Source organism: Myotis daubentonii, chromosome 12 (genome assembly GCF_963259705.1).
Source record: "Myotis daubentonii chromosome 12, mMyoDau2.1, whole genome shotgun sequence".
In the NCBI taxonomy this organism is placed as follows: Eukaryota; Metazoa; Chordata; class Mammalia; order Chiroptera; family Vespertilionidae; genus Myotis; species Myotis daubentonii.
Window position 1 is genome coordinate 38,732,561 of NC_081851.1, and position 27,829 is coordinate 38,760,389.

The window sequence follows — 27,829 nt, forward strand, 5'->3', positions numbered from 1 at the left end:
GGGTCTGGAGGCAAGCAGGATCCCACAAATGGCAATGGGGCAGGGGTCGGGAACACCATTCCAACCGCAGGACCAGTCGGTGCAAGAGCAGGACCCAGCGAGTAAGAAAAGCGAGACTTACTTAGGGATTTCTTCCCGGCTCCCCCGCTCCCTGTCCGTCCAGGCTTAGGCAGTGAGGTAGGCAATGGTAGCAAACAGCCAGGCGCAAGCCCGCCCGGCTCATCCGCAGCAGCTCCGCCTACGACCGGTAGAGTGCGCTCTCCACGGAGCCTGCCCGGCTCACGGCCGGACTGCGCCTGCGCGGGGCTTGTGCGGCGGCCGAAAGGGGAGGCCTGTCCCACGCCTGCGCACTCGGAGTAAGATGGCGGCGGCGGCGGCCCTGCTGGGCTGGGGAGCTGCGGCCCGTGCCGCCGGGTTGCGCAGGCGGTAGGTGACAAATCCCGAGCTCCGGGTAGGGATGCCTCTGGGTTTAGCCAGCAGAGCGGTAACGGCGCTGCCCACTCCCTCGGACGGAGTGGTGACAGGTGCCTCCGACCGAGCCTTTGGGCCGCCCCCGTCGCCGCATTGGGGTTGAGCCCTGGAGATGGGCGTCCCTCCCGGCGGCAGCTCCCATCCCCCAGTTGGGGTGGGCTCTGCGCTGCCTGGCCCCAGGCTTGGGACCTCGTGCCTGAGTCCCTGCGGAGGGGAGGTTTGCAGAGTCTGGCTGTAGAGACCCAACGCAAGAGTTATTTTTATATTTATTTATTTTTTAATCTTTATTGTTGAAAGTATTACGTATGTTCCCCCCACCATGGACCCCTGCCGCCCCACAGCTATTTTTAAATCGTGTGGCCCCTCTAGCATTTCACCACGTGCATGCCATCCTTTGCCTTTTATTTATGTTTATTTCTTAAGTATGTTTTTGATTTCAGAGAGGAAGGGAGAAGGCGACAGAGGAACGTCAATGATGAGAGAGAATCATTGATGGGCTGCCTGTTGCTCGCCCCTCCCCGGGGATGCAGCCCTGTGGGCAGGTGCCCTGCCGGCATGGAGCCTGGACCTCCTGGTTCCTAGGTCCCTGCTCAGCCACTGAGCCACGCCTGCGGCCCTCCTTTGGCTTTTAAACATGAAAAGTCAGAATGTCGTAAAATAATACCTCCTCTCATTGCTCCATTTTCCCGGTGAGGCCCAGAAAGGGGGTAACCCGTCTGAGGTCGCACAGCATCCAAGTGGTGGCACTCAGAACCCAGACCCCCGCATTCCCCCCATCGCTTACACCCACCACGGGCCCTTGTCTCCCCCGGCCCTGCCTCGCCAGTGATAATCTGCCAACATGGGTTAGGTGAGAGGCACGGAGGAGTTAAGTAGGTGCACCCCAATTTCGCTTCTGGAACAAAGGGAGAAAAGGACCCAATGGGATTTGATCTCATTTTAAGGAGTTTTAGTGGTAAGGATGCTCTTGAAGCTTAAATGCATTTCTAAAAAAAGAATTGAGTTTGTAGAAGGACTTTTTGTTAGTTACCGATCTCTCTTATATTTGAGTCATTCCTATCTATCTATCTATCTATCTATCTATATCAACACTAATAAAAGAGAAAAATGGTAATTGGCGTACGAGCTACCCTTTTCATTGGCTAATCAGGGCTATATGCAAATTAACTGCCAACAAGATGGCGGTTAATTTGCATATGTAGGCACAATGCAGGGAGGCAAAAGGGAAAGCAGGAAGCAGCCCCCTGCCACTGACAGTGATCGGAAACCCAGGGGGGAGCTAAGAGCTGGGGGGCAGGCCATGATTGGAGAATCAGGTGCCTTTTCTGCTCTGGCCAGTGATAGCAGGAACTAGGGGTGGAGCCAGCGATGGGAGCTGGGCACGGTCGAAGCTGGCAGTCCCGGGAGCTAGGGGTCCCTTGCCTGGGCCTAAAGCGAAGCCCACGATCGTGGGGCCGCTGCAGCTGCGGGTCCCCGCTGCCCGGGCCGGACGCCTAGGCCAGAGGCGTCAGGCCTGGGCAAGGGGCCGATCCTGCGATTGGAGGGTGATGGGGGTCAACGCCTGAGGGCTCCCAGTATGTGAGAGGGGGCAGGCTGGGCTGAGGGACACTCCCCCCCACACACCCAGTGCACGAATTTCGTGCACCGGGCCCCTAGTATATATATAAAAGGGTAATATGCTAATTAGACCAGACATCCTTCCTGACAAAGCCGGGGCTGGAGGGAAGACAGCCTGGGTCCCGGGTGCCTGCCGGCAGCCGGAGGAGGGAAGCCCGGGTCTTGGGTGCTGGAGGGAAGCCGGCAGGGGAAGGAAGGCCTACTCTTGCACAAATTTTTGTGCACCAGGCCTCTAGTTACATAATAATAGTGGTAGCTAACATTTATTGAACACTAACAATATGGCCTAGTGCAGCCATGGGCAAAGTACGGCCCACAGGCCGGATCCTGCCCCTTTGAAATGAATAAAACTAAAAAAAAAAAAGACTGTACCCTTTTATGTAATGATGTTTACTTTGAATTTATATTAGTTCACACAAACACTCCATTCATGCTTTTGTTCCGGCCCTCCGGTCCAGTTTAAGAACCCATTGTGGCCCTTGAATCAAAAAGTTTGCCCACCCCTGGCCTAGTGGCACTGTTTTAAAGCACATTACATGGATTATTTGGATCCTTCTTTGCCCCGGTCTTTATAAGATAGCTGTGAATATTAAATTCATTTTAGGGTTGAAGAACTGAGGCCGTGATGCTAGCTGTTCCAGGGACAGAAATGAAGACAGTCCTTCCCATGAATGAGTTTGCAAGTGAAAATAATCAGATGTTTATGCTAAGTGAAGCCAATTTGAGAAAGACAAATATCACATGATTTCACTTATTTGTGGAATCTAATGAACAAAATGAATTGACCAGTAAAATAAGACCTGAAGCATGGAGGAATGGAACGGACTGACATACCTTGATGTAGGGTTGGGATGACTGGAAGAGATAAATCAAAGAACTTATTCCTTATATACATAGCCCATGGACATCAGCAATAGGGTGGGTAGGAGCCAGGAGGACAGGGTAAAGGGCGGTAAATAGGAGCCGTGGAATACTATCAACAATAAAAAATATACATAAAAAGTAATCAGATGTTAAAAACAAAAAGTGATCATATATATGCTTAAAATTCCTCAGTGATTCCTGTGAAATGAAAATTGTAATGTTTTACAGTAAACTACATTTCAAAAACTTGCATCAGATTTCTAAAATTTTCACTACTAAAGTCTCCTTTTATTTCTTTTCCAGTAATAATGTTTTTCCCCTTTCTCCTTGTTTTTATTTGATTATTTTTTTTAATCCTTAGAGGAGGAGTAAGGATATTTTTTCCATTGATTTCTAGAGAGAGTGGAAAGGGAGGGGGGCAGGACAGGAGAGAGAGAAACATCAATGTGACAGGACACATCAAGTGGTTGTCTCTCTACTGGGGATTAGACCTGCATCCCAGGTACACCCTTGACCTGAATGGAACCTGTGACCTCTGGTGAGCAGGCTGATGCTCTAACCACGGAGAACACCGGCCAGATCTCTCCTTGTTTTTAATTTGTCAAAGGCATGCAAAAATAGCTAATGAACACTTCCTCTATTGTAATGTAATAGTCAAAGTTACAGGACTAATATGCTTCCAGTCAAAGCTGTTGGCTTCTTTAGCAGTTTATACTTTCTGCTAGACTTTTTGAAGTATTGAAATACCTTTCAAACTGTATAGTATAGGTTATCTCTTTCTAGGGAAATGTGGTAGAAACAGAAAAGAAGGAGGACTTTTCACTGTATTTTCTTTTTTCCTTTTAAATTTGGAACCATGTGAGTCTATTACCTCATCTAAAAAAATTGTAAAATAAGGGGAAAAACAGTTTGTAGTTCTTTGCCTCCTTCACTTATAACTTAATTACGAGTCTGGAACTTGAGGTTATGAATCACCAGTGTAGATATATTTGTTTCTAACAACAGATTCTGCACTATCCTGTGTGCACTCGGTTATCAAGGATATAAATTTCCTCTTGAGCTCTTGTTTTTAAATTGTAGCTATTCTTTCCTGAGGAAGTGGAAGTAATGTTGTAGATAGAAAAATGAAAACTTGGCTTTTTTGGTTTTTTTATTATAGTTTTTTATGTATGAGAAGTAGAAACAACTTAAAGATTCTTAAAATGTCATTTTTATTTGTTTTTAAATGTAGGTTATATGACATGATGAATCCATACACCATTAAGAAACAGCCTCTGCATCAGTTTGTACAAAGACCACTTGTCCCACTATCTGCAGCCTTATGTAACACAGGTAAAATTTCACCTCTTTCAGAGCAATTGTGTTTCAGAGCTAATGAAAGTGCTTGGATGAAATTTTGTAGGTCATAAAAGGTGAGAATTTGTAAATTTTATCTTCAGATGCCTATAAAAGAATATAGCTTTTTCCCTATCATAACATCACGCTTTGCTGTAATTATTTGATTACACATATCATTGGTATTACATTTCAAGAATCCTGAGCACAGTGTCCAATAGAGCTATGAAATTTCAGTATCTTGTATAACACATCCTCTGAAACATAGGAGTTGCTTAATAAATAATTTCTGAGATGAAAATACGGTAAAAAGAAGTTACAGATGAATTTGTGTTTCAAAGAATCATTGGTATTTTAAGTTCTTACCATTCTTATTTTTATAAGAATACCTCTAAAGCCAGTAAATCTCTAGCTTTCATCCACACCATAGAACGTAGTATTTTGAATGTATTTTTTCTTTTTTTTCTGGTCAAAATAAGTGGGTTTGGTTTTTTTTGACAATCTGATTGCTATTATATGCTTTTATTTTCTTTAATATTGGAAATAGGTATGAGGATAGGATTTGAAAATTATTTAAATATGACCACTGTCGTGTCATATTGGGAGGAGCTATTGTGTGGCTATGGAAACTTGGGAGGAAAGGGCGGATATGTGTGTGTAAAATACCTATCTGTATGTGCTTATGGAGCTGTAATAGTGGATTCAGCTCCTGGCTCATCTCCATTTCCTTCACTGCCTTGAACACCTCCTGTAGCCATACTCTGGAAGGTGACTGACTGGCTAATGGCATGAGCTGGATTAGGTTACAGACCACATCTCCCCTGTGTACTGGAGCAAGACCAGGAGTACCTTGCCTCTCTTCTTGAATCACAGAATAATTTAGGTATAAATATTGAGTATCTCAACATATTAAGATACTTAATTGGACTTTAAATTTTTGTGGGACTGAATTATGTGGTCACCTAGGATTTCTAAATTGGAGAGCTGCTGATTTTAGTCTTTTATACTGACTTTAAGCACCATTAATGTGTTGTTTTGGAGGAACTTATGCCTAGCTATTTACCTATCAGTGCCAAGCATAATAGGAACAATTATTTTAGATCAGTCTTTCTATCCTGGTGTAACCCTTATGACACTTTCAGGGGCAACTTTCTGGATGATGGACCTGGGAATCATTTTTTAATTAAACCCAATTTAGACCATAATTGGAATGATTGTTAATATCCAGTCAAATCACTTTTTTGAAATAGCTTTGTTCATTGTCAAAAGAAAATTTACATAGTGATGTCATATATTCTTTTCTACCTCAGATTTTGCTCTCAACGAATTTTTTTATACTTATGGTTCTTACCTTCAAGTATTTCTAAACATTTTTCTTCCTGTATATATAGTTTTACATAAATGGGTTGAGTAGAGTAAAAGCCAGATTTAATTCTGCAAATATTGGAAGAGTGCCTAATGTGTGTGGAGCTTTTGGCTACCAATAAATTATTAAGAAAGGTCGCAAGAAATGATTGGTCAGAACCACAGTTAGAAGAACCTTGTTATCTTTATATTTGCAGGAAGTCCTTTTTTTAATGTTCCATCTGAAAAATTGTTTCCTTGTAACACAGATTTTCAGAGGCATTTATTGGTTAGAGGTATAAATATTTTAAACCAAGCACTTGAACATTGAGGATATCATTCAGAATTTTTCTCTTCTGTAGGATTTGTCTGGTCACCAAGTCACCAGCTGATATTTTATAGGACAGTGACTTAAATAAGTGAAATGTATGGAGTTTTAGTTTTAATTTCTACTTCACCAAGGAAATGACTCAACATCAGTTAGCTGGAACTGTACGACAAGGTGCAAAAACAGTTCTTCAGCTGTCAAGTTAGAATCTTGTAAGAAAAGCACTTTCATAACAACCATATGTTTTGCCAGATTTAACCTCTAATTTAAAATAAAACTTGCTTTTTTTATATTTTCCTATCTTTTCTAGGATGTGTGGTATGAGGATTATAGGAAGATTGATTATATATATATTTTCCTATTATGCTTGGCATTGATAAGTATGGAGTGGCAGTATGCACAATGGTTAAGCAAGTCAGTGCTGGAAAATTGGCAGTTTTATCACTTTAAATAGCTGAGTGACATTGAGCTTTAGTTTCCTCATTTATAAAATAGGATAAACACTACTTCCTTGGCAGAATGTGAGGAGTAAGTGATATAATTCATGTGGAATGCTTAGCATCATGCCTAGCACATGTTTTTGTTTATTTTGTTTTTTAATTTATTGATTTTAGAAAGAGGGAGGAAAGGGAGAAAGAGACAGAGATAGACATTGATTCATTGTTTCACGTATCCAGGCTCTCACTGGGTTTGTATTGAACCCACAACCTTGGTGCAATGATGTTCCAACCCACCAATCAACCTGGCCAGGGCCCAGCACATGTTAATAACCTAGTGAATTAACCTATTTCAGTATACTGCTCTAAGATGAGAATTGGTGTTTTTTGGTCAGAAGGTGTTTTTTCATAATAAATAGTAAAGGCCTGTTCAGTAGTTTTAAAACTGTTAAAACCCCAGTACTATCTATCTATCTTTTTGTCTTACAAGCTGTTGTTATATTAACAAGGTAGGGAATTAAAGATTTTGTTCTTTATTGCTTTAATGAACTCATTCTCAATCTAATCATGGCCCTAGAAGAAAGAAAAGAACCTATAACAACAATATTTTTGTTGTTGTTGTTAATCTTCACCTGAGGATATTTTTTTCCATTAATTTTTATTGAGTGTGTAAAGGGAGGGAGGGAGAGAGAGAAAGATCGATGTGAGAGAAATGCATTGATTGGTTGCCTCCCACACTAACCCTGACTGGGCCTGGGGATCAAACCTGCAACCCACATAGGTGCCCTTGAACAGGAATCAGACCTGTTGGTCCTCGAGCTGATGTTCTAACCACTGCACAGTCTGCCAGGGCTGAAAAGATAATTTTTAAGTATTCCAAAAAGTAAGTCACATAGATTCCCACTTACATGATAATTTATAGTGTCACTAATTCTATACCACTTTTTGGTCAGTTACTTAACTCTTTGTAACACGTTACTTATCTGTAAGCCTCAGTTTCTTCATTTGTAAAATGGGAATAATAGTATCTTCTTCAATGGTTGTTAAAGGCTTAATTACATTTAAAGCACTGGACCCGTCCTGGCCGGTTTGGCTCATTTGGGCATCGTTCCAGGCACTGAAAGGTTGCTGGTTCAATTCCTGGTCAGGGCACATGCCCTGGTAATGGGTGTGCAGGAGGTAGCCAACTGATGTTTCACTCTCACATTGATGTTTTTCTCTCTCTCCATCTCCTCTTGCTCTCTCTAAAAATCAGGTTTTTTTAAAAAAAGCACTCAACTCAGTCCCTGGCATGTAACTACTAAGCACACAATAAATAGTAGTTATTATTATAAATTTTTGTCTTTAAAAGGCTGGTAGTACTTTGGAAGAAGAGAATGTAACATTTTACTGTATTAATATCACAGTGATGATGATTTATGATTATGATAGCCATTGGTATTAAGTCACCAAACAGAATACATATATGATTCCTGAATTATAATATATATATACCTTTCTACTTAAGTATAGGATATTACTAGAATCTGTTGAGTAGTAAAACTATCTAAATAATCAAAATTAATACAAAATTCAATGCAGTTATCCTAAATATATTGGTAAATTGCCTTCTTGTCTTTAAAAATTATTATTCTGTCAGTTTGGACAGTAAAGTCTTATTTTCTTTTTACTGACTTTTCTTACTTCTTTGGGTCTCTGAAAATGAGCATTTCATAGTCCATAAATTGTTAACTACTTTATTTTCCAGATTAACATTATTTCTTCTTTTTTTTCTCTTTTAGTGAGACACATGTTTATTCAAACACAAGATACCCCAAATCCCAACAGTTTAAAGTTTATTCCTGGAAAACCAGTTCTTGAGACAAGGACCATGGATTTCCCCACACCAGCTACAGCATTTCGCTCCCCTCTGGCTAGGTATATTACTAGTTTTCACTTGCTTTTACCAAGAAACATAATTAACTGACTTTGCGGTTAAGGCAGCTTTATTTAGCTATTGCATTTTTATGTGCACTGCATTTTGTTCAGAGGATATTTCCTTTTCATATAAGGGGTAAAAAACTAAGAATTGATATTAGGAAAGTCTTCTCCTGAAAAGTGATGTATTGAGAGATCTGTATCAAACTATATAATAAAAGCCTAACATGCTAACTGTCTGGTTGTCTGGACCAATCAAAGCATAATATGCTAATGATATGCTAAAGCTCACTATGACGTGCATTGACCACCAGGGGCCAGATGCTCTGACTGGTAGGTTAGCTTGCTGCTGGGGTCTGGCCGATTGGGACTGAGTGAGATGGGCTGGACATGTCCTGGAGCCCTCCCGAGTCCCTCCCCGGCCCCGATTGTGCACCGCTGGGGTCCCTCGGCCTGGCCTGCGCCCTCTTGCAATCTGGGCTAAGGGACCTCTTCCCCACCCCCCCCCTGCCCGCCCCACCCCAGTGCACAAATTTTGTGCACCGGGCCTCTAGTGACGATATAAAAATTTATATCTTAAGAAAAATAATCCATCAAAATGATAATATGGTTAATTTCTATTCTAAATCTTTATTTTTTAAAATATATTTTATTGATTTCAGAGAGGAAGGGAGAGGGAGAAAGAGATAGAAACATCAATGATGAGAGAGAATTATCGATCGGCTGCATGCCCCCTACTGGGGATTGATCCTGCAACCCAGGCATGTGACCTGACTGGGAATCGAACTGTGACCCCCTGGTTCATAGGTCGAAGCTCAACCAACTGAGCCACATGGACCAGGGCTCCATTCTAAATCTTTAAAACTGTTTTTAATAAGGAATTAAAGCTTACTTATTTAATTCTTAAGGATAGCTGAATTTCTAGATGTCTCAAATGGAGTCACTTATAAAATATTCCACTCACAACTATAAATTATAATAGTTATCAGATATGGGATGATTTAAAAACAAAACAAAACTATTCAGTTAAGTCCTGGCTGGCGTGGCTCACTAGGTTGGAGTGTCGTCTTTGATTTCCCAGGAGGCATATACCAGGTTGTAGGTTCGATCCCCAGGAGGCAACACATCGATGTTTCTCTTTTTTTCTCCCTTCCTCTCCTTAAATCAATTAAAAAACCAAACTACTCAGTTGAGACAGTTTTTAAATTCACTAAGTAGAGACAAGTTAAGTATATATCAGAAGATAAAGCATAAACACTAAAAATCATTGGAATGTAACTCTTTTTAGCTGATAGCTAAAGAAATTATAATAAGAGTATCAATTGACATTTTTAGTAAGATGTGCCTGATACTGATTACCGAGGATATTTGGAAAATATCACTTAAATAATTTTCTCCATATATACCCTTTTTTTTAAATCTCATTTAGGGGGGTCAGAAATATGCTTATCTCAAGAATGGTTTTTAAAATCTCTAATTAATAAAAATACATATCTCTTTGACCTAAACATGCTGCTTGTCAGAATATACTTTAGAGCATTTGTTTTTTATAATTTTTGATTCAAACCACAATAAGAAATGTTTTATGTTATGACTCAATACACATATCACATACACATATATAGATATACAGGTATCCATATATATGTGAACATAGACACACAGAATATATATGTATATGTACACATATATGTGTATGTTTGTATGAAACAAGTGTTTGATGGGACATTTTTGCCCTTTCGATGTGTGATGCATTCTTATATTTTGTTTCTTCTTTTTGTTTTATTCTGTTCTGTTTTATTAGATAAAATTTTCGTCACTACATAATTGATTTCACAACCTGCTGGTGGGCTTGAAAAATACTCTCTAGAGCAGCGGTTCTCAACCTGTGGGTTGCGAACCCTTTGGGGGTCGAATGACCCTTTCACAGGGGTCGCCTGAGACCATTGGAAAACACATATATAATTATATATTGGTTTTGTGATTAATCACTATGCTTTAATTATGTTCAATTTGTAACAATGAAAATACATCCTGCATATCAGATATTTACATTACGATTCGTAACAGTAGCAAATTTCAGTTATGAAGTAGCAGCAAAAATAATTTTATGGTTGGGGGTCACCACAACATGAGGAACTGTATTAAAGGGTCGCGGCATTAGGAGGGTTGAGAACCACTGCTCTAGAGAATACCTGCATATGTACACAGGGTGTGTGCAAGGAGGTTCATTGTAGCCTTATTGGTGGGGGAATAAGTTAGCAACAACCAAAATATTCATCAGTAGGAAGAATTAGATAAACATTGTTCATCCATAGTCTTCACATATTAAAAAGGATGAGAGGGACCCATATTTACCATCACAGAATGACCTCTAAGACATACTGTTAAGTGAAGAAAGCAAGTTTCAGGACAGTAAGTGCAATATGATTATTATATGTCTAAAAACAAAAAAACAAAACATATGCCTCACAAAGGCTTGTACATAAATCTATATAGTAGCATTATCTGTAATAACCTCATCCCCAAAAATCTGAAATGTCCATCAACTGTGGAATGAGTAGACAGATTATAAATGCCCAAATACTAGTAATGTAATACTACTCAACATAAAGTAGAACAGTGATGGCGAACCTATGACACGCGTGTCAGAGGTGACACGTGAACTCATTTTTTTTTTGGTTGATTTTTCTTTGTTAAATGGCATTTAAATATATAAAATAAATATCAAAAATATAAGTCTTTGTTTTACTATGGTTGCAAATATCAAAAAATTTCTATATGTGACACGGCACCAGAGTTAAGTTAGGGTTTTTCAAAATGCTGACATGCCAAGCTCAAAAGGTTCGCCATCACTGAAGTAGAATGAACTATTGATACAAAAAAACAAGGATGACTCTCAAAAGCATTATGATAAGTGAAAGAAGCCAAACTCAAAGACTGTATGGTTTCATTAATATGAAACTCTAGCAAAGACAAAGCAGTAGTGGCATAAAGACCAATAGTTACCAGGGTGACAGATGTGCTAACTAACCTTATTGTGGTAATCATTTCACAGTATATATGTATATCAAGTCATCACGTTGTGCACCTTCAACTTACACAATGTTTTATGTCAGTTATATTTCAGCGAAGCTGGAAACATTTTTTAAAGCAAAAGTAAAAAGTTATTTTCATAAAACAAAAGTTAATAGAACATGGAGGTAAAGCAAGAGGGCTGAATGCAAAGGGAAATGAGGGATCTTTTGCAGTAATAAAAATGTTTAATATTTTTATTGTGGGATTGCTTGATTGTAGGGGAAGATGATAAAACAAGATTGGCCATGACTTGAAACTGATGATGGGTACATGGAAGTTCTTTTCTTTTTCTCTGTACTTTTGTTTATGTGTAAACTTTTCATAATTAAACATTTTATTATCTCTTATTTTTTTCACAGGCAATTATTTAGGATTGAAGGAGTAAAAAGTGTCTTCTTTGGACCAGATTTCATCACTGTCACAAAGGTAAACATAGGGGGATATAAAATAAGATGTGAAGCACTTTTAGTTTTCCTGAGTCAAATGCTGTCCAGAATTTCCATTCTTAATGTATTTTATACATACCGTTACCGAAAAAAACCTCAAGTTAAGTTTACTTCTCACATTTCTTAAGTTAATTATTTAATATAATTTCCAGATCCCTCATTTTTTAAAAGGGAAAAATTTGAGCTTCAAGATTGTATAGGTAGCCTACAGCAGGGCCAAGACTTAACCTTGGCAAGTCTAGAATTTAGGCTTCCAAGTATTATTTTTACTAATTTTTATTTAAATTGATAGAGTAAAAAGAGAAGGAAATAAATAATCACACAAAATATATATTTGACCAACAGAATGATTGAATATATATATCTCCTTTCAAAGCGGGCACTTACATCATGGCATCTGACCCATTCTACTGTCCTGCAGTAACCCTTCAGAGTTTCATACATAAAAGCAGTGGACTCTAAGTTCTTATGTTACCCATTGCAACAGCTAACATGGCATCTTCTAGAAAAGGCTGTTTCATATTTAAGTCTACTAGGTTAATGAGATATGAACTATTTAAATTTGAACTATGTATCCTTTTAAATCAGTTGATATGTATACACCAAATTTAATCATTTGTATAATTTCCATAAAAATAAAAAGTATTCTTTCAGCTCCTCTTAAGCAATTTTAAAGGATTACTCTGACTTCTTCATGTACCAAAAAGTGGACATATTGGGTTAGTCCACTAACATGTTAGATCTAGTCCAGTATTCTTTTGTAGCTGTTTCTCAGAAAGTCCTTTCTTGACCATATTTGTAAAAGTGTCTTGACCATATTTGTAAAAGTGTCACTTCTCCCAGGAGCTCATTGCCCTGTTCATTTTATTTTTCTTCAAAAAAAAAAATATATATATATATTTGATTTTAGAGAGGAAGGGAAAGGCAGAGAAAGATAGATACATCAATGATGAGAGAGAATCATTGATTGGCTGCCTCCTGCACATCCCTACTGGGGAACAAGCCCGCAACCCGGGTATGTGCCCTGACCAGGAATCCAACTGTGACCTCCTGATTCATAGGTCCCCGTGAAATCATTGAGCCACACCAGCTGGGCCCTTGTTCATTTTCTTCATCGTGCTTATCTTAATCATATTTTTTTTATTTTTATTCCCTGTCTTTCCTGCACTAGAATATAAACTCTGTAAAGATAAAAATTGTCCATCTTTTAAAGACCCCTAGAACAACATCAAAAACAAACAAACAAAAAGAGAAAAAGATCACCTAGAACAATGCCTGGCATCTAGTACACTCAAATACATTTTTCTAGAAGAAAACAGTGTCTAAATTGAATTTTCAGCCTTCAAGTGGCTTCCCACAAATGTAGGATCATAGTGAGCAAATCTGTGTTAACTAATCCCTAGTCTTTTCAGTTTAGAGACACTGGCCTATCCTTGTTATTCAGTTTTCTTTCTTTGATATTTTTTGAGGGAGAAAAAAGGACCAACATTTATTTAATATCTCTAACATGTGGGCTATGGCATGAATGCTTTACATATATTATCTGGTTTAATTCTTGCAACTAGTCTTTATTTTACAAGCAGGAAATTATATATTTATTTTAAGCCACTTTTATTTAGTTCTTTAACATATAGTCTATGCTATATAAAATTTTTTTAGATAAAAACATGTGATTATATCTTACAGGGTTTTTATTCTTGATTTGATTTTGGTAAGTCATCTTTTATTTCCCTTTCCCTTCATAATTTAGTTACCCTTTTTGAAATTTCTTCAGCTCAACTAGTTTATCTTAATGACATGACAGCTAATAAATAGTATTCCAAATGAGGGCACACATTGATGTTTAATAGGTAGAATAGCAGACTGCATTTGTTTTCTTTCAGTTGACCTTCCTCATTATGGACTATTCCATTTACCTGACATCTTTAGTGATTTCCTGTTTCCCTTTTGATCTGTAATTGATAATTCTGAGGCTTCTTTATGCATCATTTATCATTTTTTTCTAAATGTGTAAGTGTATTTTCAGCTTATATGCTGCCTTTTTGTCTCATCAACTTGAGGAAATTTTTCTTTTTGTTACCAAGATTTCCTTACTCAGTAGAACCCAATGTTTACTGAAGATCTGAGGTAGCCCTTTGGTCCATCTTCCAAATAATTTTTTAGAACGTTACCTCTAACTACTTCCCATTCCCAATCACTAAAGCATGTCACTAGTTTTGCTTTTGTATCCATAGCAGTGCCCATTTATCTCCGCTCTGAGTACTGCCTTTAAATTGGTTCTTAATCTATTAAAGTATCATTCTTATGCATGTAGCCTCAATTTTTTGTAGTCTTTAAGCATAGACCCTAGCCAACAGTTTCCTGAGAGTCTGAGTAGACTTCATCTAATAGTTTTTCCTTCTAGAAAAACTATTTCCTTTTCTTTTTAAAAAATTATTTTTAAATCCTCACCTGAGGAGGTAGGGGTGTGTGTGTGTGTGTGTGTGTGTGTGTGTGTGTGTGTGTGTGTATTTTTAAATTGATTTAGAGAGAGAGAGAGAGAGGAACATCAATGTGTGAGAGAAACATTGATTGGTTGCCTCCTATACACACCCCGACTGGAGATTGAACCCGAAATCTAGATATGTGCCTTGACCGGGAATTGAATCCGCAACCATTTTGGTGTACAGGATGACATTCAACCAATTGAGGTACCTGGTCAGACTAAAGAGCTCTCCTTTAAAAAACTAAAACAAGCCAAAACCGGTTTGGCTCAGTGGATAGAGCGTCGGCCTGCGGACTGAAAGGTCCCAGGTTCGATTCCCGTCAAGGGCATGTACCTGGGTTGCGGGCACATCCCCGGTAGGAGATGTGTAGGAGGCAGCTGATCGATGTTTCTCTCTCATCGATGTTTCTAACTCTCTATCTCTCTCCCTCCCTCTCTGTAAAAAATCAATAAAATATATTAAAAAAAAAACAAAAAAAAAACTAAAACAATAGCCCAGCCAGCAAGGCTCAGTGGTTGAGCGTCGACCTATGAACCAGGAGGTCATGGTTTAATTCCCAGTCAGGGCACATGCCTGGGTTGTGGCCTTAATCCCCAGTAGGGGGCATGCAGGAGGCATCCAATCAATGATTCTTTCTCATCATTGATGTTTTTCTCTCTCCCTCTCCCTTCTTCTCTGAAATCAATAAAAATATTAAAAAACAGACAAACCTAAAACAATATATCCTGCCTTTCTCTTTTTAGACATTAGTACTATTTAGGTATTTAAGAATTATACCTTTTTTTTTTTTTTTAATGGAATCAACTAGTCGGTCAGATTTGGGGGGGAAATAGTTATTGATTCTTTCTTGAGGATACTGGTCTCTTTTTTTGTATATGATTGATTTTTTTACAGAGAGGAAGGGAGAGGGATAGAGAGTTAGAAATATTGATGAGAGAGAAATATCAATCAGCTGCCTCTTGCACACTCCCTACTGGGGATGTGCCTGCAACCAAGGTACATGCCCTTGACCAGAATCGAACCTGGGACCCTTGAGTCCGCAGGCTGATGCTCTATCCACTGAGCCAAACTGGTTAGGGCGAGGATACTGGTCTTGTTGACAGTTCACAAGTCTTCTAGCCCAGTAACCATGGATAAGACATGTTAGAAGTTTTGGTTCTACAGTTGTGTCATTGGATTTTGTCAATACTCTTAAGTAATATATGTAAATTGAATTTTTTAATAGTTGTCAGATATCATGTATTTGATCAAACAATTATATCCTATTTAAAAGAATGGGATATTTCTTTATCCTCTTTATATATATTTTAAGTTTAATTATTGATTTTTTTTAGAGCGAGAGGGAAAGAGAGAAATACATTGTGTTGTTCCACTTATTTATGCATTCGTTAGTTGATTTTTTTTTTAATTCAGCCCTTTAAAAAATCTTAAAATTTTAAAAAATATTTATTGACTGATTTTTAGAGAGAAAGAGAGGAAGGGGAAGAGAGAAAGACAGGCATTGATTTTTTCCACTTGTTTATGCATTCATTGGTTGATTCTTATATCTGCCTTGACTGGGGATTGAACCTGCAACCTTGACATATTGGGACAACACTCTAACTGACCATTCTTGTATTTTTTGTTAATCATCACCTGAGGATATTTTTTCCATTTTTAGAGACAGTGGAAGGGAGGTTGGGAGGGAGGGGGAGAGAAACATTGATTGGTTGCCTCCCACACACACCCCTACTGGGGCTGGGGATGGAACCTGCAACCCAGGTACGTGCCTTTGACCGGGAATTGAACTCGAGACCCTTCAGTGTGCGGGCCAATGCTTTAACCACTGAACAACACTGTCCAGCGCCAGCCAGGGCCTCTTTATCCTCATTAACATAGTCCTTATTCAGTATTTTAACTGTCTTTACATCATGAAAAAATACTTATCATTTTGATATCCCCTATATAGGGTATGATATACGTACAGCACACTTAGTGTAAGTTTGATGAATGAATGCATGAATGAGAAATATTCTAGGACTAGGGGCCCGGTGCACGAAATTTGTGCACTGGGTGTGGGGCGGGGGGGAGTGTCCCTCAGCCCAGCCTGCCCCCTCTCACATACTGGGAACCCTCAGGCGTTGACCCCCATCACCCTCCAATCACAGGATCGGCCCCTTGCCCAGGCCTGACGCCTCTGACAGAGGCGTCAGGCCTGGGCAGGGGACCCTCATTTCCCCCCATGACTGGTTCTGCCCCCAGCCCAGGCCTGATGCCTCTGGCCTAGGCGTCTTGCCCGGGCAGTGGGGACCCACAGCTGCAGCGGCCCCACGATCGTGGGCTCCGCTTTAGGCCCAGGCAAGGGGCCCCTAGCTCCTGGGACTGCCAGCTTTGACCGTGCCCAGCTCCCATCGCTGGCTCCACCCCTACTTCCTGCTATCACTGGCCAGGGTGGAAAAGGCGCCTGATTCTCCGATCATGGCTCGGGGGCAGGGCAAAGGTAGCCCCAGGGCCGCCTTTGCCCTGCCCCCCATTTCTTAGCTCCCCCCTGGGTTTCCGATCACTGTCAGTGGCAGGGGGCTTCTTCCTGCTTTCCCTTTCGCCTCCCTGCATTGTGCCTACATATGCAAATTAACCGCCATCTTGTTGGCAGTTAACTGCCAATCTTAGTTGGCAGTTAATTTGCATATAGCCCTGATTAGCCAATGAAAAGGGTATCGTCGTATGCCAATTACCATTTTTCTCTTTTATTAGTGTAGATTGTATCTTCTGAAAGTCATTATAAGCCATATTCTTTTTTTTTTTAATTGATTTTTTTACAGAGAGGAAGGGAAAGGGATAGAGAGTTAGAAACATCAATGGGAGAGAAACATCGATCAGCTGCCTCCTGCACACCTCCTACTGGGGATGTGCCCGCAACCAAGGTACATGTCCTTGACCGGAATCGAACCTGGGACCCTTCAGTCCTTAGGCCGACGCTCTATCCACTGAGCCACACCAGTTAGGCTCAGCCATATTCTTTATCCACTGAGCCAAACCGGTTAGGGCATGAGCCATATTCTTTAAGAACTGGACCTGACATGTATTCTCCAGAAGTGAGTACTGTTGCATAGTACAGGATATATATATAAATAAAGATGCTTAAAAGATACGAAGTCTTGTTTTATATTTGTCTATGCCCTTGGGTAGAAATTTTAGCATTTTTCTTTAAATATTTACAGGAAAGTGAAGAGTTAGACTGGAATTTACTGAAACCAGATATTTATGCAACAATCATGGATTTCTTTGCATCTGGCTTACCCTTAGTCACTGAGGAAACATCTTCAGGAGAAGCAGGTGATACGTTGGGTAATTAATATTTATCTTTTTTTTTAAAAAAAAAGCTTTTCTACATTCTTATTTGTTTTGATTTCAGAAATCATGGATGTACAGATTTTTATCATTGTACTATATTTAGCTCTAGAACCAATTCCGAGGAAATAAAACTTCATATATACTACTTTTGCCCATCGTTTTTGAAAATCTGTAAATAAATTGAATCTGTTACACAAAAGTAAATTTTTCAATTATAAAAATTTTCAAACATACAGAAAATAGTATAAAGCTTACCAATTTGCCTCCTCCCAGATTTAACAAATGTTAATTTTTGGCTATAATTGCTTTAAACCCATATTTTAATAAAATATTAAAGACACAGCCAAAGCCCTACAACCCCCATCCCTTTTCCCTTTCTGCTTCCAGAGATGTTTGTAAACTCTGTTTGTTTTAAAATTATTCCCCCCAAATCCATTTTTATTGATTTAAGAGAGGAAGGGAGAGAGAGGGAAACATCGATGATAAGAGAGAATCATCGATCGCTGCCTCCTGCACACCCCCTATTGGGGATCGAGCCCCCAACCCGGCATTTGTTCTTGATCAGAATCAAATCTGGGACCTTTCAGTCTGCAGAGCCAAACACTCTGTCCACAGAGCCAAACCAGGTAGGGCTAAACTCGCTTTGTTTTAAAACATTGCAAATACAAGTCTCTGCAGGGAATATATAACATTGGTTTTTGTTTTTCAACTTTAAATAACTTGTGCTATATGCAACTTTCCTCTTTTTCACTGAGTATAACATTTTGAAATACATCCATTTTGAAAAAATGTAGTTCTATTTAGTTTAAGTGCTGGATAATTATATGAATAAACTACAGTTAATTATTTTGTTTCTTATGTTCAAGTGAATTATTTGTGCAATTTTTATTACAAATATTGCAGTGGGCATCTTTGTACTGTCTCTTTGTGCATATGTGGAGAGTTTCTGTAGCATATATTCCTTTTTTCCCCCCCCATTGATTTCAGATAGAGTGGAAGAGGAAGAGAGGGAGGAGAAAGAGAGAGAGAGAGAGAGAGAGAGAGAGAGAGAGAGAGAGAGAGAGAGATTGGTTGTCTCCCGCATGTGTCCCAACCAGTGCAGGTGGGCAGCAAACCTGCAACCCAGGTACATGCCTTTGATCAGGAATGGAACCCACAACTCTTTGGTGTGGGGGCAATGCTCTAACCACGGAGCACACCGGCCAGAGCATAGCGTATATTCCTAGAAGTAGAATTGCTGTATTATAAATTGTTATAATGTACATACAAATCAGCAATGTGTAAGAATTTACTTTCTTATATCTTTTTTTTTTTTTTAATATATTTTATTGGTTTTTTTACAGAGAGGAAGGGAGAGAGATAGAGAGTTAGAAACATCGATGAGAGAGAAACATCGATCAGCTGCCTCCTGCACATCTCCTACTGGGGATATGCCCGCAACCCAGGTACATGCCCTTGACCGGAATCGAACCTGGGACCTTTCAGTCCGCAGGCCGACGCTCTATCCACTGAGCCAAACCGGTTTCGGCACTTTCTTATATCTTTATTATCACTTAGTGTCTCACATTTTTTTAACCAGTATTTAAGTGTAAAATGGTGTCTTGTTTTAATTGCATTTCCTTGGTATTATGATACTGAGCCTGAAGGTTTTCATACATTGACTGGTCATTATTTTCCTTCTCAATATATTTCCTGTTCATAATCTTTGCCTATTTTTTAAAAATTGAATTATATCTTTTTTGTATCAATTTTACCAGGTTTTTAAATGTCAATTTTTTGTTAGTTTTTTTTTCTAGCAGATACAATCTCCATAACCACACCTTATTTTTTCTCTGTGTTTAGAATAGCTTTTGTCATTCAGAAATTTTTAAAGAAAATATGGAATGTTTCATGAATCTGTGTGTTGTCTTTGCTCATGGGCCATGCTAATCTTCTCTTTATCAATCCAATTTTAGTTTTTGTGTTGCCAAAGCAAACAGTTTTTCTTTTTTAAAATATATTTTTATTGATTTCAGAGAGGAAAGAAGAGGGAGAAAGAGATAGAAACATCAGTGATGATAGAGAACCATTGATTGGCTGCCTCCTGTATGCCCCACACTGGGGATCGAGCCCACAACTCAGGCATATGCCCTGATCAGGAATCGAACCATGACCTCTTGGTTCATAAGTTGACACTCAAATACTGAGCCACACTGGCCTAGTGGCAGTTTTTCTTTTTAATGTAGTCACATATATTCATCTTTTCCTTTATGTGTTTGTGCTTTTTGTATTTTGTTGTAAATAAGTTATTTTGTGTAAAGGACTTAGAAGAGGAATTGCACATGGAGCTCAAGTATTAGCTCAAGTATTATATTTGTTGTTGATGAAGATTTTCCTTTCTCCAGTATCATAAAGATATTGTTATGTGTGTATGTGTATATACACACAAACATTTGCATAATGCCTTTAGATGGTACAGTTACATTTTCTAGGTATATACCCTAAATGAGTCTTATAAATGTACACAAGACAGCATGTAGAAGCATGTTCTTTGAAATATTTAAAAAATATATCAGCAGTGCCCAGCCAGTGTGGCTCAGAGGTTGAGCATTGATCCAGGAACCAAGAGGTCACTGGTTAGATTCCAGGTCAGGGCACATACCAAGTTTTGGACTCGATCCCCAGTAGGGGGCGTGCAGGAGGCAGCTAATCAATGATTCTGTCTATATCCCTTTCCCTTCCTCTCTCTATTTCTCTAATCAATAAAAACATATTTAAAAAACATATTATCTCAGTAGTTAAAAGAAATGAACTAGATTGGAAGATATCAATATAAAAAGATATAAAAGGAAATATTAAGTGATAAAGGAAAAGTGGAGGGTATATTTATTTACACACACATATATGCCATTTATGCACGAAACAGTTATTTGTGTTTTTTTAAAATATATTTTCATTGATTTCAGATAGGAAGGGAGAAGGAGGGAGAGAAACCCAATGATGAAAGAGAAACATTGATCGGCTGCCTCCGGCATGTCTCCTACTGGGGATCGAGCCCAAAACGTGGGCATGTGCCCTGACCTGGAATCTCACTGGTGACCTCTTGGTTCCTGGGTCAACAACCACTGAGCCACACCGGCCAGGCCAGTTAGTTGTGTTTTTGATGGGTATATACATAAAGTTGATATGATATTTTGAGAGCCATTTGATTATGTCTACCAAATTTTAAAAATACATAAACCTGTTGACCCAAATATCCTATCACTAGTAATTTATTTTACAAATATACTTTAAAAAGTAAACTGATAAATACTTTACACAAGCATGTATGCTGCAGGATTGTTAGAAATAGCAGTGAACTAGAAACAACTGAAATAAGAAACTAAAGACAAATTAATACAAAAATTTTTATGTATCTATTTTTAAAATTGAGAAATCTGTACATGATGATATGGTACATGATGTACCTTTAAGATATATTAAATAGAGAAAGGCAAGGTACAGAACAGTATGTATTGTGGAATTTAATCTGTGTAAATATACACGTGGAAATGTAAACATATATTAGAAGGGTGTTCACTAAACTCATGATAGTGGTTGCCTATGGAAGTGACAGTGGGGAACGGAACTTAGGTTTGCTGATGTAAGAGAATTTTATTTTTATTTTTTTAAAAAAGATTCAAAGTTAATATCTAATATTGATAGTTGTTGCCTATGTTGTTGCTAGAACTCTAGGGTTTGTTATAGTGTAATTTGAATTGTCTACATTTTTAGTTTTCCTGATGGTAAATAAATTTCTCAAAAATATTTAAAACCAATAAAAAGGCATTGGTGAAAATCAGTATATAATCTTACAAAGTAAGAGAAAAACAAAAATGAAACAAAATATAGAAACAACTTTTTGCTTAGACTTGGAGAACATTTTGGAAATTAGCATAAGGCTTACATCTATATTTAGTATGATCCTCATTTTGAAAACCACAAAATTAAGAAATTGAAAATGTAACTTAACTGAGAAAGTAGGTGTGCCTTTTTGTCTCAAAGTTTCCATCAGTATCCAAACAATCTCTTTTTTTCTTTCACTTTTCAATCCTTGAGAATGAGGAAAGTTTACAAATGTATTGACCAAAAAACTGAAACCCTACTGTCATTAGTAGGTTAAGTTATTTTGGCATACTCACTTTATTGTCAGATATTGAATTGATCAGTACTCTTTAATTTTTCTTCAGAGAATTGAAGAATGATCTTTTCATTTCCCTCAAATCACTTTATCACCGTACCAAGCTACATGTCCTGTGCTTTTATTTTTTTAACTAGAGGCCTAGTGTACAAAATTTGTGCACTGGGAGGGAGGGGTCCCTCAGCCTGGCCTGCACCCGCTCATAGTCTGGGAGCCCTTGGGGGATGTCCAGCTGCTGGCTTAGGCCCACTTCCCGCGGTCCTAAGCTGGCCCTCTTGCAGTCCGGGACCCCTTGCTCCATAACGCCCGTCTGCGCACTGCTCCTTACCGCTTGGGTTGCTGCTCCTTAGTGCTGCCATGGAGGCAGGAGAGGCTCCCACCATCGCCGCTGCGCTCACCAGCCGTGAGCCTGGCTTCTGGCTGAGCAGCTCTTCCCCTGTGGGGGCGCATTGACCATCAGGGGGCAGCTCCTGCGTTAAGCGTCTGCCCCCTGGTGGTCAGTGTGCATCATAGCAACCAGTTGTTCTGGTCCTTCCACCATAACGGTCGCTTAGGCTTTTATTATATAGATGAAATATTAAAATTATTAGGTTAAAATTATCCTATTTTAATAGTACTTGTATTTGCCTGTTATGAAATGTCTACTGTTAATATGTTTTATTTGTAATTGTTTCTAGGATCTGAAGAAGATGATGAAGTTGTGGCAATGATTAAAGAACTATTAGATACAAGAATACGGTATGTGCTTATCTTTCTACTTGAGATCATATATACTGCAGAGCCAATTTTCATTATAGCAATTTACGTTTGGTTGTCTGTGAGATTATATTAGAGTTTTAAAAGAAGTATAAGTTAATGTAAACCACAGAAGGTTACCATGATAGTTGTCTATATTCACTCCAAATTTTAAAACTATCTAAACATAATCAGTAAAGTACTTTATCTTTCACAGTTACCATTTAGGTTTGATGTTATAATACCAAATTTCTGAGAAAAAAAATTAGTTTAATAGTGTTTGGGAAGATTGTGAGGAGAGGATTACTTGTATTTTAGGCTATTATCCATAAAGAATAAAATTAAATAAGTAGAGAACTTCCTGCTCTGATTTTTTGCTTGTAGCAGGCCAATGGCCCTGGTGTTAAGTCCCAGAAAAGCTAGGTAAGATACAATTTAAAAAAAAATTGTGTGTGAAGACATTAAATAGCTAACAAAGCAAACAAGATCTGGTAGGGAAGAAAGCACATCGAGGCTCCCTCTGGGCATTTGCTGATTCTTGGTGTGAGGCTAGAGAAACTGGCTTGGGGCAGCTGCTAAGAATCAGAAAACCATATAGCTTTTAGCAAATTTGTTGAAATGGAAGACAACAATTAAAATTCTGGGTCAATAAAGCTTTGACTTAAAGGGCCAAGATCCTAGAGAGAAGTCCAGAAAAAGTAAGCCTAACACTCAGAGGTTCTCTCCACATGGCACGTGCTTATTCTTAGCTGTGTAAGAGAAGAGACCAAGAGGTCAAACCAAAAGCAGCTGGAACACTAAACAGAGTTTTGACAGTTGTACGGTTCTGGGAGTAACAAAAATTGGAGTTTAGGACCAGTCAAGGAGGGTTGGGGCCTCAAGAAACATCCAGACTCTTAGTTGGGTTCCCTATAGGACTATACTGTTGAAATGGGGGCAAACCAGAGGTAGACCATGGTCAAGAAAGAAATCACAAAGGAAATTTAAAATAGAATTCGTATCTGCCTCACTTTTGAGTTTTTTCAAAAATAGTTTTTTTGACAGGATACAAGAAAAATCATGGAAAAAAACATTAATTAGACTACAGTAGAATTATGACTCTCTTCATCAAAAGATGCCATTTACAGTGAAAAGCAAAGCACAGAGTAGAAGGTATTTATAATACATACTAGAGGCCTGGTGCACAAAAATTTGTGCACTCGGGGGGGAGAGCAGGTCCCTCAGCCCGGCCTGTGCCCTCTCGCATTCTGGGACCCCTCGGGAGATAACGACCTGCTGGCTTAGGCCTGCTCCCGGGCGGCAGAGGGCAGGCCCAATCCCTAGGTGCAGCCCCTGGTCGGCCTCAGAGTAGGGCCAACTGGGGAGTTGGGGCGCCGCCCCCTGTCATGCACAGAGCAGGGCGGATCGGGGGGGTTGCAATGCCACCCTCAGTCACGCTCAGGGTAGGGCCGATTGGGGGGTTGGGGTACCGCCCCCTGTCACACTCAAGGCAGGGTCGATGGGGAGGTTGCGGCGCCACCCCCTGTCATGCACAGAGCAGGGCCCATCGGGGTTGGGGAGCTCCCCCCTGTCATGCACAGAGCAGGGCGGATCAGGGGGTTGGGGCGCCGCCACTCTCACACTCAGAGCAGGGCCGATGGGGAGGTTATGGCTGTACCCTGTCATACACGGAGCAAGGCCCATTGGGGGGGGGGGGTTGGGGCGCCGCACCCTGTCACACACAGAGCAAGGCCGATCAGGAGGTTGGGGAGCTCCCCCCTATCAGGCACAGAGCAGGGCTGATCAGGGGGTTGGGGCGCCTTCCCCTGTCACGAACAGAGCAGGGCGGATAGGGAGGTTGTGGCGCTGCCCCCTGTCACACACAGAGCTGCAGGGTGATCAGGGCGTTTGGGCGCTGCCCCTGTCACGCTGATCCCAGTGCTGGGAGGCATATTACCCTTTTACTATATAGGATAGAGGCCTGGTGCACAGGTGGGGGCCTGCTGGTTTGCCCTGAAGGGTGTCCTGGATCAGGGTAGGGGTCCCCACTGGGGTGCCTGGCCAGCCTGGGTGAGGGGATGATGCCTGTTTGCAGCTGGTCACACACCCTTCAGGGTGGGGGTCCCCACTGGGGTGCCTGGCCAGTCTGGGTGAGGGGCTGAGGGCTGTTTTCAGGCTGGCGGGTGACTAAAGCTCCCAACTGCTCCTTTTTTTCTTTTTTTTCTTTTTTATTCTGGGCCAGCTTTAGCTCTGGCTCCAGGTCTGAGGCCTCTGCTGCTGAAAGCAGGTATCTGGTTTGTTTGGGTTCTATACTCGAAACTCTGTATCAACTCCAGCTCTGAGATCCCGGCAGGCTGAAAGCAGGTTTCTGGGGTTTTGTTTAACTTCTATATTTATAACAATGTTTCAAACTGCAAGCTCAGAGGCCGGGGAACGTTGGTTTCCTCCTTCACTAAAGCAAGCAAGCCTCATGTTAGTTTCAAGCTGCCTGGCTGTTGGCCACCATCTTGGCTGGCAGTTAATTTGCATATCACCCTGATTAGCCAATGGGAAGGGTAACGATGTACGCTAATTACCATGTTTCTCTTTTATTAGATAGGATATGACAGACTATATTATAAAACTCTTACAATTTGTTAAGAAAACAAATATTCAGAGACTGAAGCAGTCTCTTCATGAAAGCACTGGAGCAGCTACTCAAAAACTATAGTAGCCGAATGGCCAGTAGACACAAGAAAGTGCTCAACCTCATTAGTCATTGTGAATATTCTAATTAAAGCCACAATGAACTATCACTGCACATCCACTAGAATGGTTAAGATAATTAAGATTGACAACACCAATTGCTATTGAGGATGTAGAGCAACAGGAACTCTCTTATACCATTGGTGGGAATATAAGTTTATATAACTCTGGAAAACTATTTAGCATTTTCTGCTAAATCTGAACATATGCATATCCTTTTCACCCAAGGATATGTTTATTTATTTGAGAAAATTAATTGAATTGATTGTACATGATTTCTACAATTTTTTTATTAATGTTATATTTCAATGAAAAGTTTACCTGAAAAAGAAAGCTAGCATGTGTCAAATTCTCTGTATTCACCCAAAAGAAATTGAGTATATCTTAGGTAATTACTATAATTATTAGGAAATTTGAAATTTTAAATGCTGAAAAAAAATTAATAAGCAAGACTAAATACAAAAAGTAGAGCATATATTTATATGAAAGTGACAAAATTAAAATTATAAATGAGACTAGCCTCATTTCTCTATTGTAAAAGTAACTCTGACTTTGTAAATATACCAATACAAAATCTAAGCTCTTAGTTATATTAAATTTTTTTGATGAAAATTTCTATTCTCTTAAATATCACAAATATACTGTGACCACAGGCCAACTGTGCAGGAAGATGGAGGAGATGTAATATATAAGGGCTTTGAAGATGGTATCGTACAGCTGAAACTCCAAGGTTCTTGTACCAGCTGCCCTAGTTCAATCATTACTCTGAAAAATGGAATTCAGAACATGCTGCAGTTTTATATTCCAGAAGTAGAAGGCGTAGAACAGGTATGCCAATATTATGCGATGGTTTTAATATTAAAATATCAAATAGATTTAAAATAAACATTTGAGAAGAAAAGAAATTCATGACCTGACATTTTCTTTAAGGGCTGGATCTTAGTGTTATAATCTTTATCAGACTTTATGACTCTTTAATTTAGAATTAACTTTAGTGTTATGAATACCTACTGTGTGCCAGGCATTTTTACAAATATTACTTCATTTAATCTCCTAATAGTACGGTATATTAATAGATTTAAAAACAAACAAACATTTTGTTCAATTTTCTGCCATGTGCCTTTTCCTTTTTTTGGCCATATCCCTTTTAGAAATTACATTAGTTGACACTGTGGACAAAGGAACATTTTTGTTTACTTGTCCAGGGTGGGGTGATGAATTGGCTGTCAGATTGTAAACTTGAATTGGCATTTAATTGTAGTAGGTGTGGTGAAGAGAAAAAAAATTCTTCAGTTTATATAACTCTCTTCCTTACCAAAGGAGTTGTTCTTTATTATTTGAGTAATATATTAACTCATGAAAAGACATTAATTTTATTTTTTTCTTCAAGTATTCATTAGTTTTATTAACTTACTAGAAATGAAAGTCTTAACATTTTTCTAAGGTTATAAATGAATTTTTATCTGAGTAAGATAAAATAGTTGCCAATATATTTTGTTTACTTACTTTTTTTGGGGGGGATTCATATTTCTTTAAAAATTTTTTTGATTGATTTTTAGAGAGGGAGAGGAAGGAAGAGATAGAGAAAAACATCAATTTATTGTTCCACATATTTTTTTAATATATATTTTTTATTGATTTCAGAGAGGAAGGGAGAGCGATAGAAACATCAATGATGAGAGAGAATCATTGATTGGCTGCCTCTTGCAAGCCCCCCACTGCGGGGAATCGAGCCTGCAACCCAGGCATGTGCCCTTAGCCAGAATCCAACCTGGGACCCTTTAGTCCGCAGGCTGATGCTTTATCCACTGAGCCAAACCAGCGAAAGCTTCCGCTTATTTATGTATTCATTGGTTGATTCTTGCATGTGCCCTGATGGGGGATCGAACTGGAAACCTTGGCATATCTGGGCGACACTAACCAATTAAGCTACCCGGCCAGGGCTCAGAATTCATTTTTCTAATGTATATTTTTACAGTTTGGTATAGAACCCCAGAATATATTTAAATAAATAAGATGCTGTTTTGTTAGGGAGGGGGGTAATCAATTACATTAGTCTTATGACTAGGAAATACCAATTAATCTTTATGGTCTTCTCTGACCAGCTGAGACTCTGCTATTGCCTCTTTTGGGACAAGGAGACCAGAGCTTTTAACTAATTTGCTAATATTCAGTTTGCTTCTATGTTGTTAGGATACCAGGTTACTATGCACACCTTGTGCTTTGGGGCTGTTGATAGATTTATTTTTATTGACTTGCATTATTATAGAATAGACTATTTCAGGTAAGAAAGTAATGTTAAAAACAATAAAATAGCAATTTCTAATTATTTTCTTAAATTCTCTTTCTTTTTTTTGGTTCTAGGTTATGGAAGATGAATCAAATGAAAAAGAAACAAATTCACCTTAAAATATTTTGAGTTTTTTTGGGGCCCAGCAATCGGACTTATTGATACTGTATACCTTGCTTTTATTATTAACTGCTAAGGAACTGTAGATTAATAAAATATGCCCTTTCTTCAGAGAATGATATATAAATAGTGCATGTTTACTTGA

The 27,829-nt window shown here is 39.1% G+C and overlaps 1 protein-coding gene and 1 non-coding gene across 4 annotated transcripts; one reads left to right on the forward strand and one right to left on the reverse strand.

The window, feature by feature from the left end:
* The first annotated feature begins 307 nt into the window (after window positions 1-307).
* Window positions 308-27,829, forward strand: NFU1 (NFU1 iron-sulfur cluster scaffold). 3 transcript variants are annotated; one of them, XM_059659569.1, is made up of 8 exons: window positions 308-426; window positions 4,184-4,284; window positions 8,178-8,313; window positions 11,751-11,817; window positions 17,524-17,650; window positions 22,493-22,553; window positions 25,928-26,102; window positions 27,639-27,829. In XM_059659569.1, exons 1-8 carry the CDS (start codon window positions 362-364, stop codon window positions 27,681-27,683), a joined length of 777 nt encoding a protein of 258 aa, XP_059515552.1. In that variant the 5' UTR covers window positions 308-361; the 3' UTR covers window positions 27,684-27,829. The 3 variants fall into 3 exon arrangements, with proteins under 3 accessions (XP_059515552.1, XP_059515553.1, XP_059515554.1); XM_059659570.1 differs by having other exon boundaries at window positions 17,524-17,638; XM_059659571.1 differs by lacking the exons at window positions 308-426; window positions 8,178-8,313 and adding an exon at window positions 13,524-13,548 and having other exon boundaries at window positions 17,524-17,638.
* Window positions 19,529-19,633, reverse strand: LOC132213987 (U6 spliceosomal RNA). The gene has a single exon (XR_009448099.1). It is a non-coding gene; the product is annotated as a U6 spliceosomal RNA (small nuclear RNA).

Excerpts from the sequence above, each read along its gene's own strand:
- NFU1 (XM_059659569.1), top strand. The coding sequence starts at position 362 with ATGGCGGCGGCGGCGGCCCTGCTGGGCTGGGGAGCTGCGGCCCGTGCC. Across the intron at positions 427-4,183 it reads GCCGCCGGGTTGCGCAGGCG|GTTATATGACATGATGAATC; the intron begins GTAGGTGACAAA and ends TTTTAAATGTAG. Across the intron at positions 4,285-8,177 it reads TGCAGCCTTATGTAACACAG|TGAGACACATGTTTATTCAA; the intron begins GTAAAATTTCAC and ends TTTCTCTTTTAG.